We start from the raw sequence: 16,735 nt of genomic DNA, 5'->3' as shown, positions 1-16,735 counted from the left end.
AAGGGTAGAACATGAGGGGGGAACATATTAAGGGTGGAATATGAAGGGGGAGCTTATTAAGGGTGAAACATGAAGGGGGAACTTATTAAGGTTGGAATATTAGGGGGGAACATTAAGGGTTGATCATGAAGGGGAACATATTAAGGGTGGAACATGAAGTGGGAACTTATTAAGGGTGGAACATGAGGGGGAACATATTAAAGGTGAAAAATGAAGTGGAACATATTAAGGGTGAAACATGAAGGGGAACTTATTAAGGGTGGAACATGAGGGGGGAACATATTAAGGATGGAAAATGAAGGGGAACATATTAGGGATGGATCATGAAGGGGGACATATTAAGGGTGGAACATGAAGAGGAACATATTAATGGTGGAATATGAAGGGATATTAAGGGTGGAACATAAAGGGGGAACTTAAGGGTGGAACATGAAGGGGAACATATGAAGGGGGAACTTACTAAGGGCAGAACATGAAGGGGAACATATTAAGGGTGGAACATGAAGGGGGAACTTATTAAGGGCAGAACGTGAAGGGGAACATATTAAAGGTGGAACATGAATAGGGGAACTTAAGGGTGGAACATAAAGGGGAACACATTAAAGGTTTAACATGAAAGGGGAACTTATTAAGGGCAGAATATGAAGAGGAACATATTAAGGGTGGAACATGAAGGGGGAACTTATTAAGGTCAGAACATGAAGGGAGAACTTATTAAGGGCAGGACATGAAGGGGAAGATATTAAGGAACATGAAGGGGAACTTATCAAGGGTGGAACATGAAGGGAGAGCTTACTAAGGGTGGAACATAACGGGGGAACTTATTAAGGGTGGAACATGAAGGGGAAACATATTAAGGGTGGAACATGATTGGGGAACTTAAGGGCAGAACATGAAGGGGGAACTTATTAAAGGTGGAATGTGAAGGGGGAACTTATTAAGGGTGGAACATGAAAGGGAAACATTAAGGTTGGAACATGATGGGTGAACTTGTTAAGGGTGGAACATGGACGGGGAACATATTAAGGTTGGAAAATGAAGGGGAACATACTAAGGGTGAAACATGAATAGGGGAACTTATTAATGGGGAACATGAAAGGGAACTTATTAAGGGCGGATCATGAAGGGAACATATTAAGGGTGGAACATGAAAGGAAATATATTAAGGGTGGAACATGATGGGGGAACTTATTAAGGACGGAGCATGAACGGGAAACATATTAATGGTGGAACATGAATAGGGGACACTTTAAGGGTGGAACATGAAGGGGAACATATTAAGGGTGGAACATGAAGGGGAACATATTAAGGGTGAAATGTGAATTGGGGAACTTATTAAGGGTGGAACATGAAGGGGAACATATTAAGGGTGGATCATGAAGGGGAACATATTAAGGGTGGAACATGAAGGGGGGACTTATTAAGAGCAGAACATGAAGGGGGAACTTAAAGGGCGGAACATGAAGGGAAACATATTAATGGTGGAACATGAAGGGGAACACATTAAACATGAATCATGAAGGGGAACATATTAAGGGCGGAACATGAAGGGGAAACTTATTAAGGGTGGAACATGAAGGGGGAACTTATTAAGGGCGAAACATGAAGGGGAACATATTAATGGTGAAACATGAAGGGGAACATATTGAGGGTGGGACATGAAGGGGGAACTTATTAAGGGCAGAACATGAAGGGGAAACATATTAAAGGTGGAACATGAAGGGGGACATGTTAATGGTGAAACATGAAGGGGAAATATATTAAGGGTGGAACATGAAGGGGAACATGTTAATTGTGGAACATGAAGGGGGAACTTACTAGGGGCAGAACATGAAGGTGGAGCATATTAAGGGTAGAACAAGAAGGGAACATATTAAGGGTGGAACATGAAAGGGAACATATTAAGGATGAAACATGAATAGGGGAACTTATTAAGTGTGGAACATGAAGGGGAACACATTAAGGGTGGATTATGAAGGGAAGATATTAAGGGTGGAACATGAAGGGGAAACATTAAGGGTGGAACATGAAGGGGAACATATTAAGGGTGGAACATGAAGGGGAACTTATAAAGGGCAGAACATGAAGGGGAACTTATTAAGGGCAGAACATGAAGGGGAACTTATTAAGGGTGGAACATGAAGGGGAACATATTAAGGGTGAAAAATGGAGGGGAACTTAAGGGTAGAACATGAAGGGGGAACATATTAAAAGTGAACTTATTAAGAGTGGAACATGAAGTGGGAACTTATTAATGGTGAAACATGAAGGCAAACTTATTAAGGGTGGAATATGAGGGGGAACGTATTATGGGCGGATCATGAAGGGGAACCTATTAAGGGTGAAACATGAATGGGGGAGCATATTAAGGATGGAACATGAAGGGGAACATGTTAAGGATGGAACATGAAGGGGAACATATTAAGGGTGAAATATGAAGGGGAACTTATTAAGGGTGGAATATGGGGGGGAACATATTAAGGGTGGATCATGAAGGAGGTTACTTATTAAGGGTGGAACATGAAGGGTGAACCTATTAAGGGTGAAACATGAATTGGGGAATATATTAAGGGTGGAACATGAATGGAGAACTTATTAAGGGCAGAACATGAAGGGGAGCATATTAAGGGTGGAACATGAAGGGGAAATTTATTAAGGGTGGAACATAAAGAGGGAACGTATTAAGGGTGGAACATGAAGGGGGAACTTATTAAGGTGGAACATGAGAGGGGAACATATTAAGGTAGAACATGAAGGGGGAGTTTATTAAGGGTGGAACATGTGTGTGTGTATATGTGTATATATATTATATATATATATATATATATATATATATATATATATATATATATATATATACACATATGTATATATATATATATACATATGTATATATATATATATATATATATATATATATATATATATATATATATATATATATATATTATATATATATATATATATATATATATATATTATATATATATATATATATAAGGTGTAAATAGCATGTTATTTTTGGCTGCAAATTATTGGGGTTTTTGATGGATGTGGGTTATCTTGAGTGTTCAAATGTAGGCTATACTATGGGGACTTTGTTACTTAGATTTTGCAGGTTATCAGAAGGCGAGCCTTTATGTTCATTGCTGAGTGGCACTTGTAGTAAAGAGTATTGCAGACCTTGGCAAGTTTAGGAAATGGAATACTTTAGAGATCCTACTGTTAGAGTAGTTTGTTTTATAATATTTACAGAAGAGAAACTTGTAAAGATTTGCTCATCTAACAATTCTGTTTTTAGCCATGCGGATGTATGAATATTTTCAGTCCACTCCCAAAGAGTATGTGGTGAGGACTATAGTTTTTCTCTCCAAACATCGTCTGTTTGTCCATCCTTCGTACTTTGTCATCATAACTCTACAGTACACAGTAAAGGGATTTCAGTGGAAAGGTAGACAGATATTCCTATATCTGCAAGAAGGGAGATTGTCTTTCCCTCTGGTAGTGCATCTGTTATGTTTATGTTGCATCACAACTTTTCTTACATGGTTGAGGGAATTTCAGTGAAAGCGATGCAAAGTACCTTCTCGCTTAGATACACCCAACTGACAAGTTTAAGGAACTAGTTTACCCTTTCTTTGTCAGTTGATTTGTTTATCCATCCATTTGTCTGGCTGTCTTCCTGTCACCTCAACTGTCATCAGTATGTCTTGTCGCACTTACCATGTCATCACAACTTGCGCATGGTTGAAAGGTAGACTACCATGCTTTGGCGTTCATGAAGAGAAATGAAGAGATATTAGCCAAACCTGGCATAAAGGTTGATTATCATACATAGGTACTAATGAAGAGAGATTGCCCATATGTCTGTGCATCTGTTATATTTAGTGTGTTGCACCTCCTCAAACTTGGTACAAAATAAGACCCTCAGTGTCATACTTATCTTGTCATTGCAACCTCTTGTATACGTTAGGTACAAAGTGAGAAAACCAAGCATAGATGCATGTGAATGGAGATGGTTTGCCTATCTGTCAATCTGTATGTTAGTTTGTTTGTCACACTTATCTTATCATTGCAGCTTCTTTATGGTTCAAGAGATCTTCGTCAATCTTGGTATAAATGTAGAAAATTATGCATAGATGTGCATAGGGTGAGATCATCTTTTTGTCTGCTCATCAGTATTTCTGTCATGTTTGCTTTAGTATCTCAACAACTCTTACAAGATTGAAGGGATTCAATCCAACTTGATACAAAGGTAGTCCATCATGCATGGATACGAATGTAGGGGATTGCCCAGCTGTCTGTCCATTTGTGTATGTCACGTTTCCATGGTACAGTAATGCAATTCATCTTACATAGTTGAATGAATTTCAATCAAACTTGGTACAAAGGTTGACCATCACAGGAGATCAGGGCCATGGTAGCTAAGCAAGGTCACTCACGCTTGATAGATTTCACGGTCAACACAACCATAGCCACCGTGTGATGGGTCGCAGAACACACAGGGCTACCTGCTGAGCCATCATCAGCCACTGGTTAGTCCTCCTGTATATAGCTTTAATGAAGGGGTTTGAGTGCCGATCATTGTGTTTTTGTGCTCAGTCTATAGGCCATTGTACATCAGTGTGTTGTTTCCCTTGCCAGTGCTACTTATAAGTGATCTTTTAACTTTTAAATCTGTCTTGACTGTCCCTCTCTCTGATCATTATTGCATTGCACTTACCTTGTCACCATAACTCCTCCTACATGGGTGAAGGGGTTTCATTCAGACTTGGTAAAAAAGCAGTTCACCGTGTATAGATACTAGATACAGATGAAGAGATATCACCTGTTTCTCTGTCTTGTTAATGTCCCTGTCTTGCACACTTTTGTAAAGCTTTTGCCAAAAGTTGGGATTATGGCTCCAAATTCCATAATTATTTACTCAACTTTCACCATGGACATGACCATCGAACTGTGATATGAAGAACTTATTTGACACTCATAATATCCTTACCAGATGACATCCAGGTTAATGGCTCTGAGACCTTAAGCTTGATCATAGCCTTCATACTGAAAATACCTACCATTAGCAGATTTGTTTGACAAATACAAATCATCAGTAAAGTATTGCCAGAATTATTTTCCTTTACAAGAATCATAATTTTTTCATCTTCAACAATTCAGTTAAAATGCTTGTAGAGAACAGTCTTTAGTGGATCTATAGAAGACTTGAATTGCTTCCACAGTACTCTCAAAATACATTGTTTACATTGTAAACCACACCCATTGTAATCAAGCTTTCCTGGCAAAGGCTACTTCTAGATATTCATAATTTGTGTATACCTTTCCTTACCATCCTGTTACACTGCAAGGTGGCAGTAACAAGTTACCATCTTGTGGCATATATTTGAAAATTTACAATTTTATAGGAGTCGAGTGATTTTGTAAAAAAAAAATGCAGTTCTCATAGGTAAAAATGCAAAGCATGATGAAATCCAGTTTTTACCTTAGAGGCAGAGGATGTTGTGTCTTTTCTTCATAGAAAAACAATTTTTAAAAGAGAAAAAAGAAATTGTTAATTAACAATAACACAAAGGTCTGTATTCTTTATCCTTTATATATCTACTCACTACTTGTTATTATATCAATGGACATGATTTAAAGCATAATTTATAAGTCTTGCTTTTATCTTCCTTCATAAAATCTGGACTTGAGAAGACAACGCAAAGATGGTCGACATGTTTTCTTTGTATCAGTATTCATTTTTTTTTCCTTTACTGTTATGTATTTTATTTTTGTGAATGATATTCTCTTTAAACAGAACCTCCAACAGCCAAGAGCATTGTGGTGACAGGATATGGGGGAAATCTAACAACTCCTGGGTATCCTTCCCAATACCCTAACAACTTGCACCTGACCATCACTCTCCGCGGACCAGCTAGTTCTCGATTGGTTATCACCTTTACGAAAATAGACCTAGAGTACCAGCAGGATTGCCTCTACGATTATGTAGGCCTCCAGAGTGGGCCTCAAGATTCCATGACACGGTATTGTGGACGACATTTAAAGGACATGGAAAGGTACAGTACACACACTCTTAAACCATATATCTTGATTCTTAGCTTAGTGTAACATGTGTTAAAAGACAAATTTCTTGTTCAGGATATCAATAAAGGAGTTATTGAACACCAAACGATTGGTCTACAACATGGGCCAGTTTCTAAACTGAATATTCAGTAGTTATTTTGTATTTGCATATCCTAAATGTGCAATAGGATCTGTATGTTCAAACATTTTCTGCTTTGAACTTCTAGGATTCCTTATAAGTTTTTAATTCCTTGCTGCTTGAGCATGATGACATAGCAACTTATGATAATCTTAATGAGTTATTACTTAGCCTGACTGGTACAGTTCATTGCCTCCCAGGCACTCTTCATGTATTTCTCTTTATATTCCTTATACAACTCTGTCAGTTTTGTGTGATAAAATTTTAAGTGGATACTGTTGATAATTTTTGTACTTGCAGTCTCTTACCTCAGAGTACTAATTCAGTTAGTATTCCTTTAACAGAAGGCGTATGTACCTCTTTTCTGACGGCTGTATAACAGTTTCCAAGCAACCATGTCATTGCTAATGCTTGGTAGAGATCAGCAGCATTTGGACAGTTCAGTTCATGACTTTTTTTTTTTTTTTGCACTACCATGCAGCCTTCATTTTATATACTTATGTTCCTTTTTTCACGAATGGGTTCTATCAGTTATTTCAGGGTTATCTTTTTTTCTTTCCTCATTTTCTGTTTTCATTTTTCAAAAACCAGGTCCATCAGTTACTTCATGGTTAGTCCTTTTTATTCTCTTTTTCCTGTTTTCCTAAACTTAGATAAAATATGAACATCAAGTTGTTTGGTGTCATCTGCAGTCTCAGGTTAGAAAATCAGAATTTTACCTTGGAGATTTAATGATGAGAAAAACAGTACAAGGGCTGATTTTTTTACCTGACGGTGCAAAAATAGCTTAACTTGTTTGTAAAATTTCATCATCATTCATCTTGTAATGAATCATATTCATGCAAAAACTAACTGAAGTTCCATATTCCCAGGTTTGATTATGTATCCAAAAGTAATGAGGCTGTGGTGACCTTCCACTCTGACTGGTCAGTGGTGGGGGCGGGAGTAATGGGACGCTGGCGAGTCGTCGACATATCATCCTGCCCCCACCAGGAATTACGTCAATCACAAGGAATCATCACTTCACCCAACTTTCCCTACTTCAACCTTGACAGCATCCACTGCACAACAACTATCAAAGCCTCTGGTAAGACTTGCTTGAAAGCTTCACTTAATGTTGAAGAATACATAGCTTTTTCCCACCATCAGCTCTTGAAGACAGACTTCTTTTGATAAGACAATGGGTTACTCTTCACTAGCTACCATCTTAAGCCATATTCTTCGCCATTTTCTAACCTGTTTTTGACCCATGACACTTCTATTGCTACTGAGTCTTGATTGGATGTGAAACCTAAGTCCCCATCCAAATGCCTCCAGTTTTGTAAAACCTCAGGATTTTGGAATATTCAAGTAGCCAATTGATCTGTCAGTGTTAGCTTTTACTGATTTACAGTGATCTTCATGACCCTGTCTTTCATAGTTCTTACTATTGTTACCCACAGTTTTGATAAATGATTTTTTTTTTTTGTGAAAGTGCTGAAAGCCTTCATTTTTGTAAATGTTTATATGTGTAAGGTTCGCACATCTTGTTAAGTGTTTCAGAGTTAAAGCTTTTTACACATCTTGCTATGATGTTTTCTTATTTTCTATATCTTGTAATATGATAATTACTTGCAAATGCAGGTAATTATGTTTCATTTTCAGTTACCTTTCCCCCTTCCTTGGTTAGCATGGTAAAAGCTTCAGAAATTAGTTGAATGAGAAGTTTTGCTATAATACGTATATATAATGTGTGTGTATCCAGATTTTGTTTATTCCCCCCAAAAATTTAGTTGCTGTAGTAGACACTTATTTCTTGTTAGAATAATGTAAAATTTGAGTCTAAAATACAAACATGAATTTGCCCTGACACAAACATTTCATTCTCATCCAACCTAACAGTGAATGAAAGAATATGGCTGCAGTTCCAAACATTTGAGGTGGGTGCAAAAGAACCCATCCCAAAAGATGATAAAAAGTCAGCTTCGGCACCATCTTCATTGTCCCCCGAAACTGATGTAGGCGACCAACCAGGCCCCATTGCTCAGAAGGTTTTTGCTACTCCTCATCCATTTATTAGCACCTCCTCTTCCACATCAGCGTCTCTGCCACCATCTGCAAATTTTACTCATCACAGTCGTAGATTCACCCGTGCTATTTCCACATCAATCGACACTTCTCAGCCTCAAAACTCCAATAGTATTATCAATGGCAAGAACTCTGCGAACCAGAAGTGCCAAGATGATTATGTTGAGGTGAGTTTAGTTTTTAGGTACACAATCATTTGTAGTTTACTGAAATTAAAAGCCCAGCATAACTAAAAGTCTAAATTTACAGCTTTTATGTATCATTCAGTATCATTCACTTACAGAACAGAGTTTTGACTATACACTATTTCAAAACTTGCCAGCTATGTTTGATTAAACACGTAATTGCATTTTACAGTATGTGAAGTTATGAAGATAAAAATCAGAGTGAAGATCATGCCCCCTTTTTGATCCAGAAAGAAAAGTATTTATGTTTTGCATATATTAAGCACATTGGTCTGATATAAGAAGTAGGTAAAGTGTAGGTTATGTTATTACTATTATCACCATCACCGAGCAATCAAGATTGGTGGTTCACAGTAATATTTTTGACCTGAATATGGTTTGCCGATTGGCATGTTCTTAAATGAGGCAACTTTAAGTTAAAGGAGTTCGATAGCTGTGTGGGAAATGACCGAGGGGGAGCAGATAAGGAGTGCCATCCTAGGCAGAATGCAGTGTGAATAGTACTGAAGTAGAACTTCAAAATTCATTTTATAGGTCTTTTGTTACAGTCAGTACAAAACAATAGTTCTGGTAAGGAGACAAGCTCATAGACAAAATTGATAGCCATTTGAAGAAATGCAAGGAAAAGGAAAAAGTGCAAAAGGAAGAACAGCACATATTTTCGACAAAAAGAGAAATTAAAATAAATACTGTAGTAGCTTGTTAAGTATTTTGAAACCGTTCATATAACAAACAGTCAGATTTGCTTGTCAGCCTTCCTTGTCTGTGTGTAATTGTGCTTATTAAGTCAAAGACAAAAATGTAAATGAATGAACAGTAATGGTACTGACTTTTGACAGCTGGCCATAGAGTCATGATAATGTATTGAATACATATGCATTTCTTCAGGTCTTGTGAACAAGTATTTCACAATGCTTACTAATCTTCTTATCTTCTCTCATGTAAATTAAATTCATGAATTTTAGTGTGCAACCACTGCAATAAAATTCTTACATATCAAAAGATTTCTACAGATAGTTATGGCAAAATATATGGGAAATTGTGCATTTCCTTTGTCGTGGTGTAGGCAAAAGTTTTAATAGCCTTAAGCTATGCAATCATGAATGTAAGGAATATTTTAAAATTAATATTCTACTACCTTGGGGGTAGGAATGCATGTTAAATTACAGATGCAGTGTACTGGTAAGCACATTGGCATTTGCAGAGCAGATTAGTATTTGAAAAGAAATTTAGTATTTTTGGAATCTTGAATCTAAAAACATAGCTTCTCTAATGATCATATGGGTGAGGCTGATTTTGATATGCAAGTAATAAACTCATTAATGTTAACTGAGGCATTGAGTTTGAAGACAATAAAACTCATAGTAACTGAAAAATTGATGGATATACATACATATAGATTTCTGTACACATACACTTGCATATTACATACAGTACACATATTTATGATAACTTGCACACACTGCTATGTGTAAAACTTGCGCACACTGCTATGTGTGAATCCAACTATTTATTTCAGGTGACTCTTGGCGAAGGAGTGGGAGAGTCCTTACGCTTATGTGGTGCTGTGTCAAGAGGGGAGGTTCAGCGCCTCTCTTACGTCTCTTATTCATCAACTCTCACAATAGTCCTCCATACCACTCACAGAGGAGGGGGTGGAGGATTCCAGGCCACTTATCTGATAGGTGAGTCAACATCCAGGCACTTAGGATAAGAAAAAATAAAGTTTCAGAGGTCGTTTGAAATATTTTTATTGCTGTTGCCATTCAGTGAAATTTGCATGGATCTGTTATATCTGTTGGAATGTCAGGAACTGTAACTGGTCTTGAAAAAAAAATGGAGTACCTATGACAAGGTGGTTTATGTTGTCTACACATTTCCTAATGCTTAAGGTTTCTTATGTTCAGTTTTAGCTTGTGTGCAGATTATTATTGGAAACTGCATCATATGAATGAACATTTTGCAGTATACTTTAATGGACAGGATTACAGGCCCATTATAAATGACAAAATGAAGATTTTCTATTATATGAAAAAATACCTCAATATTTGAATACAGATTTTATATAGCAACTGCTAGGGCAGTTGGTTTTTGGTTAGTTTAGGTTTAGCTGATATTACGCCACCTTTGCCCAAAGGTGGCATGTAACAATGGTAAAGGGTTCAAGGGAACAAGAGGTGGGTGTGGAGCTCAGAACTCTCCAGTCAAGTAAGACAGAAACAGTTGCGTTTATGAGAAATGTAAAATACATGGTAATGTTTATCACTGATTAATACAGCTAACAGAAGTTTGCACTTGAGGAATTCATTGATTATGCTTATAGTTAGGAAACAGTCTAACTTTGTTTTAGCAACAGAACTGGGCTAGATCAAAAGCTAAGTCAAAAATGACCCAGTGATAATGATAAAATGTTGTCATGCTAAATTTATGTAGTGTTGTCTGCACTTTAAGAATCTTAAATTCATTGTTCTTCAGATAATTCTGGTCCTAAAGGATGGTTTAAAAGTTTTTAATGTAGCATACAATAAGTTTAAAGAATTTTACAACAGATATGCTGAATATGCTTTGCAAAGATTTTTTTTTTTTAATACAGGAACCAAGTTTAACCAGCGCACAGTTCTGCAATTGGGAACGCAGAAAATTTCAAGAGAAGATGTAGGTGTCCCTGGTGAAGAAAATGCCGTGTCTTTGGGCAGTGTCCATGCTCTCAACTTCCCTTTGGCTCCTGCACCAGGGGTCATTCTCACACATCAGTTACTAGCACCACCTGGTCACCAGCTTCATCTGCGTATTCATAACATTGGTGTTCTGGCAACACCAGAAAGACCCTGTCAGCAGGTAATATATGTATATATATATATATATATATGTGTGTGTATGTCTTTATGTGTATCAAAAAGATTAACAGTAAGTCAAGCTTAGGAATGGGTGTAACTTTGTTTTTTATGAAAATTTTGTCACTCCTATTGGCCCACTAATTGTATTACATTTATTTATTTTGCATCCAAAACAGGCTATATATTTTTCTTATATTTGCAGGATTATGTTGAGGTAGAAGACTGGTATGCTGGAAAGAATGGCACTGTATGGACAATATGTTCAGTTGATCGTAGCTCCAGACATGAGATATCCATCCGCTCCATCTTTAATTCCCTTACTCTTAGAGAAGTACATCTTGCCCCAAGGGAATCGCTAAAATCTGAAGAAGATAATGTGGTAAAAAAGGATAAGCTACAGGGGCCCACATCATCATCATCATCATCGTCATCATCATCACCACCTTTGTCATCATCTTCATCACCATCATCATCCTCTCCAGCTTTGTCTTCTTCTGTTGCCATGCACACATCCAGTTCTCATGCCCCTTCATTTTCTGCTTTTCGGGGCTTGGAAGCCCCTCAGTCTTTTTTCAGTGGTGAACTGAAGTCTGCATCACAGCGTTTCATATCTTATTCAATCCTTGATGCCTTGTCATCATCATCAGATACAATGAAATTGGGCACTACCCAAAAACCAGATACTGCCTCCGAATTTCCTACAACTGATACCACTGAATTGGGTACCACAACATATTCTAAGATTTCCCCTAATGCCATCATTTCCCCTCCTTTTGATTCATGGTCTGAAAATGAGCATCACAGATTATCACCAGTTTCAGCTTCATCATCATCATCATCATCATCATCAGCTCCCTTAATGCCGTCCAACTCTCTACCGACCAAAAATTACTGGGCTTCGTCAGTGGCTTACTTTAGTGCATCATATGAAGTTCATAAAGGTGAGTGAAGTGGTAAGATTGTTTATTAATTTTCCATCATCTGTGTGGATTTAGTGTTCAGTTTATTATAGGCATTATTTGTTAGCTTTTAGAAGTAGATTTCTGGGAAATGTTAATGGTTTTAGACTATGAGAGATCTGAGAGATAATTACTTTTTAATTATAAAATAGTTTAACGAGACAGCGTCTCATTTCAAGACTGTCATAGGTCTTCATAGAATTGAAAACTGGAGCAAGTAAATCTGAAGAAATTGGGCAACTACTGTTAAGTGGGAAGAGACCAAAGGTATTAGCTGAAAAATAAAAGGCAGAGTGCAATGTGGCCATGGCCAAAGGTCTCTGCAAAGAATGTGATTACCATTGATGTACTTCGTTGTGCAAGGAACACAATGCAGTAGTCCTGTATGGGGGACCTTAAGTATGTGGAAGGTGCCAATGTCTTAATAGCCAATTAACTTTACATAATCACAGAATTTTTTGGGTTTGTTTACCTGGTCTTTAAAACTGATTGATTGAAAGAACTATACTATTTATATCATCACCATGATCATCTGATGATTTAAACGTCACCTCTAATGTGTTGGATCCCTGAGACACGAGTGTCAGTGTGTGTGTGTGACTATGTCATTTTATTTGAAGTTGAGTTATTAAAATAATACTGTAAGAATATACAGTAGTACGTCATGATACATTACTTCAAAATACATTTTATAGAAAATATAAAACTTTATTTAAAACTAAGGTTAGTTCTCTGGAAAGGCATAAGGAATATAATAAACATCATCGAGTAGAACCAGATATGTCAGATTTTGTCTGTTTGTTTTGTGAACCATATTCTTCATGAAGTAAAGAACTCTACCATCATATGTCGGTATACAGTATATAAGTAATTAATTTGATACTTCCCAGAATCTCTTTATAAAAGTACTGCCTTAATCACTCATCATGTACCATGTTATGTCTTACTTCATCAGTTCATAGCTCAGCACTGTTCAGTTAAAGCCCGAGATAGTATTGCTTTACAGATGCAGCCCATATGTGTTGGCAGTCAGGGTTTTGTTCTTACAGGCTCAACTTTTAAATCTACTATACAGTTTGCTCTATATTTGCTTTGACCAGGGTTCTCAGCCGTTTTGAGAAAAACATGCATAGCATTTTGAAAAATTCACTTTTGATATTTAGGAAGAAGGGCCAATGAGGAGATCAAAGTTTGAATAACAAAATTAAGCATGATATCTAACAAAATTGTTTAATAATGATACTGTCTCTAATAATTGTTGCTGAACTTGCATGATGAAAGAAACACAGTTGCCTTCCATAATTTTGATTCACTAGAAAAAAAAGAAATATATAGTTTCCATGATCTTACCTTTAACTTATGATGCCTTATATGGGCAGGAAGAATCACAATTGTAATGTTACAAAGGCTAATAGTATACTTTCAGAGACCTGTTTTTACAAGTGTCATTTAGAAGAAAATGGGAATAGTTACAAACCTGATAGCCTTCATAATATAATAGTAACATTCTTTAATTCAGTAATATGTAGCTACATTTGTTAGAGTAAAATGGAAAACCCAGTTGAAATAGGAAAATGCTGGGAATCCGTCAGATACATCAGTAGCAGTATTTGTTATGAGTTACCTTCATTTGCTTGTTAGAAAGCTGCCAGTTAATATTTCTATAGACTGTTTGCAAGATTTTTGAGTGAACTTACAATACTGAATTTTCGTGTTAAATAAATCCCCATCTTTTATGCAATGCTTGCCATCTTTTTTGAAATTTTACTGTTACATTTTAAAAGTTTTACATTCTCGTCAGATCAATATATGTTAGTTGCCTCAGTTTTAGTCATTAGTTTTCATTTGTCTCACGGTTATTACCCTCTATATACTATTTTATCATAGCTGTTTTATTTTCGTTGTATTTCTATTCCCATGGCATTGTTGTTCTTGTTCTTATTTGTGCTGTACTTTTGTTGATAGTGCTGCACTGTATTCAGACAAGATTATATCTTGTTTAGTTCATGCTTCAGAATATTGCATTATTTATGACACTGATAGAAGTCCTTTTCATGGTGCCTTTGTTGAAGTCCAGACAGATTTATTCAATAAGAAAAGTTCTATATTTTTTTGTTTTATTATTTGTTTGTTTTTTTACAGATCCAGGGTGGCTCAACAGATCAATAGGCTTGGGCTTAGAAAGTATGGGCATACGAACAACTGGTGTAGCATGGTGTGAACCATCACCTTGTCTCAATAATGGACGTTGCATTACGCAGGATGGCAACCACACCTGCCTCTGTACGCCTGGCTACACTGGAGCCTTTTGCCAAGTAAGTATAAAGTACAGTATTAGACATTTTCCTTAATGTAGATTTTCCTGCTGGCATCCTTAATTTCAGCAGTTATAACAAACATTCTTAAAAATTTCTTTGTATATTGAATTCTGCTCAGCCTTTCCAATTACAAATAAAAAATGAAGCGGCTTTTCTCCAGATGACATGGTGTGATATGGCTCCTTGTGTATGGGGTCGATGTCAGCCAGGAGGTCCTGATGGATTTGTCTGTGTGTGTGAGAAAGGATATGGAGGACCTCACTGCATGGATCGAATATCACCATGTGATGGTGACCCATGTCAAAGCCGAGGCGTTTGTAAGCCTGTCAATCACACTTTTCATTGCCAGTGTCATGCCTGGTGGGAAGGTAAAGGAAATTACTTTTTCACATACAATATAGTAATAATTTTTATGCCATTCAGTTTTGCTATAATCCTCATTACTATAGTCATATTTTACAGTTTTCTGCAAATTTTAAATTAATTCTTTCCACTTTAAACTAAGAATTCAAAACAGTCTTTGAAATTATACATACTGCTCAGGCATACTCTTCTCATTTGTTGGTTCATCCTTTGTAGGAGTGACATGTGAGCGTCGCATGCGAAGGATCCCTTTCAAACCCTTATCGGAAAGAATGTTTGAGGAACCTTTTTGGCTTGGCCTCATGACAGTGGGTGTTGTCATGGCATGTATTGGCGTTGCGTTTTGCATCAAGAAACATTTTGCTGATAAGATAGAAAAGTTTTTTGCAGAAGAAATTGAGAGGAGCAAATACGGTAAGTTATCACCAGTTAGTTTCACCCATTAGTCTTCTATTCATTTGTCAAATTTACGGTTGAATCATATCATGCTGCTACCGTAGGCTAATGCAGAAAGGCTGCTTAGTGCCAATGAAGCTCAGTAAAAACTTATGTTAAGAAATGCTGTATCAGTTGCATTAGGCCTTAGTCATTGTATTGTTAATTATTTTCTTTGTAGTATATAAGTTATAAGTAAATTTATTAAAGATGTATGGTGCAGAGATATTAGCTTCAAAATGCAGTAGTGGCTGATACAAAAAATTAGTTGCTTCAATACACAATACTTTTATCTCTAAAAATATTGACTCCCATTATGTACAAACTAATGTTTGTTTCCATTAGGCCATTATTTAATCAGAATATAAAAAATTATTTCAGTCATTACTTTCTTTGTTGTGAGAACTTGCAATTTGCTCTTTTTTTTCAGAGTAAAACATAATTATTGTGTGATTTAAAGTCACAATTGTAATACTTAAGAATAATGTTTGGAGAAATTCTTGAATATGCATTTTCTTGGTGAAGTTTTGTTTGTGTTTTCTTGAAGGAATATAATGAATCTTTCATAATATGAAGGCACTGACACGATACTGCTTAGGAAAGAGCTCTTGATTTTGAATATTATTTTGTTGGAGAATTTTTTTTAAAGCAGAAACCTCAGAGGAATTTGATTTGCCTTCATATGAGGTAGCTGTTTCCAACCTTGGTGCTAGTACTAAAGATGGTTGTTCAGCAAGAAGTGAACTTCACAGTTTTAAGTTGTCTTGGGGATAAAAGTTAAAATTTAAAATATATTGAAAACATAAAGTAAGCATAAGCCTGAAGCAGGATTTTTATTTAAGAATTAATGAATAATGGTAAGTGGCGATGTGACAGTATTTATCATCTTGAAGAAATTACTCTGCAATACTTAGCTTTTATTGAATAGTAGAACTGTACTACATATTAGATTGGAAGAGAGACAAGGAAGTAAAATTCAACTGTGAAGAATCATCCAAAGTGAAGTGTTATAGGCAGTATAGGATCTCATTCCATGTTAGTGGGTTTGTTGATCATATATGACTTTTGACAGTAAACTCAAGAAATTAGAAATTGATGCTGCAAAACTACAAAAATTTTCAGTATTATATTCATTATATTGATCCAAGTCTTGATTCATTATTGGGGTACCTTTTAGTAGTGGCATAGTGAGGGTGATCAGCACACAGGGCAAGGCACTACCTAATTCCCTTCCACTAATCTAATATTCACCACCTTACCACTCCAGCAGATGTGATTAAAGTACAAGGCATTTAATGCTCATATACTTAAACATATTTAAAATTGCATGGCTTTAATTTACAATCTTTTATAACAGTACTGT

At 36.4% G+C, this 16,735-nt stretch overlaps 1 protein-coding gene across 3 annotated transcripts in view; it reads left to right on the top strand.

Annotated features, from left to right (window-relative positions):
• LOC136849080 (uncharacterized) overlaps window positions 1-16,735 on the top strand; it is a 1,041,516-nt gene that overhangs the window by 848,171 nt on the left and 176,610 nt on the right. For all 3 annotated transcript variants that reach the window (XM_067122009.1, XM_067122007.1, XM_067122010.1), the window contains exons 15-23: window positions 5,804-6,062; window positions 7,081-7,295; window positions 8,090-8,442; window positions 9,980-10,145; window positions 11,054-11,298; window positions 11,500-12,238; window positions 14,399-14,571; window positions 14,735-14,942; window positions 15,154-15,351. In XM_067122009.1, coding sequence (XP_066978110.1) covers window positions 5,804-6,062; window positions 7,081-7,295; window positions 8,090-8,442; window positions 9,980-10,145; window positions 11,054-11,298; window positions 11,500-12,238; window positions 14,399-14,571; window positions 14,735-14,942; window positions 15,154-15,351 — 2,556 coding nt within the window. The remainder of the gene's footprint in view (window positions 1-5,803; window positions 6,063-7,080; window positions 7,296-8,089; window positions 8,443-9,979; window positions 10,146-11,053; window positions 11,299-11,499; window positions 12,239-14,398; window positions 14,572-14,734; window positions 14,943-15,153; window positions 15,352-16,735) is intronic.

Source organism: Macrobrachium rosenbergii, chromosome 20 (assembly GCF_040412425.1).
Source record: "Macrobrachium rosenbergii isolate ZJJX-2024 chromosome 20, ASM4041242v1, whole genome shotgun sequence".
In the NCBI taxonomy this organism is placed as follows: domain Eukaryota; kingdom Metazoa; phylum Arthropoda; class Malacostraca; order Decapoda; family Palaemonidae; genus Macrobrachium; species Macrobrachium rosenbergii.
Note: the sequence above shows the minus strand (reverse complement) of the source record. Positions and strands in the feature narration are given on the sequence as shown.